The sequence below is a fragment of the Cyprinodon variegatus genome, unplaced genomic scaffold, assembly GCF_000732505.1.
Source record: "Cyprinodon variegatus isolate N-32 unplaced genomic scaffold, C_variegatus-1.0 Scaffold1194, whole genome shotgun sequence".
In the NCBI taxonomy this organism is placed as follows: Eukaryota; Metazoa; Chordata; class Actinopteri; order Cyprinodontiformes; family Cyprinodontidae; genus Cyprinodon; species Cyprinodon variegatus.
The window spans coordinates 33,329-34,389 of NW_015151647.1; the positions used below are offsets into that span (position 1 = coordinate 33,329).

The 1,061-nt window shown below is 55.9% G+C and overlaps 1 protein-coding gene across 1 annotated transcript in view; it reads left to right on the forward strand.

Annotated features, from left to right (window-relative positions):
• The first annotated feature begins 463 nt into the window (after positions 1 to 463).
• Positions 464 to 1,061, forward strand: part of LOC107102053 (serine/arginine repetitive matrix protein 1-like) — a 6,105-nt gene continuing 5,507 nt past the window's right edge. The window contains exon 1 of the mRNA XM_015401215.1: positions 464 to 1,056. Within this exon, the coding sequence (XP_015256701.1) occupies positions 464 to 1,056 (593 nt within the window). The remainder of the gene's footprint in view (positions 1,057 to 1,061) is intronic.

The window sequence follows — 1,061 nt, forward strand, 5'->3', positions numbered from 1 at the left end:
AAATAAATTAATTAATTAAAATGAATAAAATAAATAATACAAAAAATAAAGAAAGAAATGAATAAAGAAAAAAAATTATAATAATAAAAATAAATAAATAAATAAATAAATAAATAAGGGGGGGCAACCCCAGCCGGCCAGCCCACGCGCAACACGCAGAGCCCCCACCCCGGACGAAGCCCCACCAGGGGGCAGCACGGACCAGGACTGAGACAGGGAGCCAGACCCGAAGCCCTTCCAAGATCTTCCCCTTATCACCACCCCCCACCCCTCCGGAGATCTTAACCCTCCCCTATAATAACAATCAAGCTACTCACCACACAAGCGACAGAAGAAATACAAGCCGCGATCATTCCTACTCCCCCTCCCTCCCCTTCCCCCACATACAGAGTGCAAACCCGTGAAGGGGTAAGCATCTGCCATAGGTGTTAAAGTCCATGCCCCTCCCAGCCCAACAGGCCCCATGGCACCCCGGCAGCAGGGGCAGACAGCTGGACGTACACTGGCCCAGACCCCAAGCAGTACTCCCCACAGAACCCGAACCCCCAAAACCCCACCGGGGCCCCTGCCCAAGGGCAACGCACCCCAGGGTTCCCAGACCCCAGGACCCACCCCAAACCCACCCAGCAGTAGGGCCGGGCAATGCCCAAAAACCCCCGGCACCAGCACCCCCACCCCGACACCGGCCCCCGAACGACTCCGCCCCCGACACCGGTCCCACAACACCAATCCGAAGAAGAAGAAAGCCACACAACACAGCAAAGCACAAATCCCGAGCTCCACTCCAAGCTCCGATTCCCCTGCTCACACCCCCCTTCCACATACACAAAAAATAAAAAATTTCTCCCTCACTGAAGAAGAACGGCCACAAACAAGCCAGTGTCCAACACCCACCGCCACACCGCGAGGACCCCTCCACCCAGACGCTCCTGCCCAGAAAAATCAACATGCCTGCCCTCCCAGGAGACAAATAAGCCTGCCGAACAGGAACCCCTCCGACAGCGCACCGCTGGCACGCGGGGGCCCGAGCGGCCCCAACAGAAACAACACCGGAAGGCCGA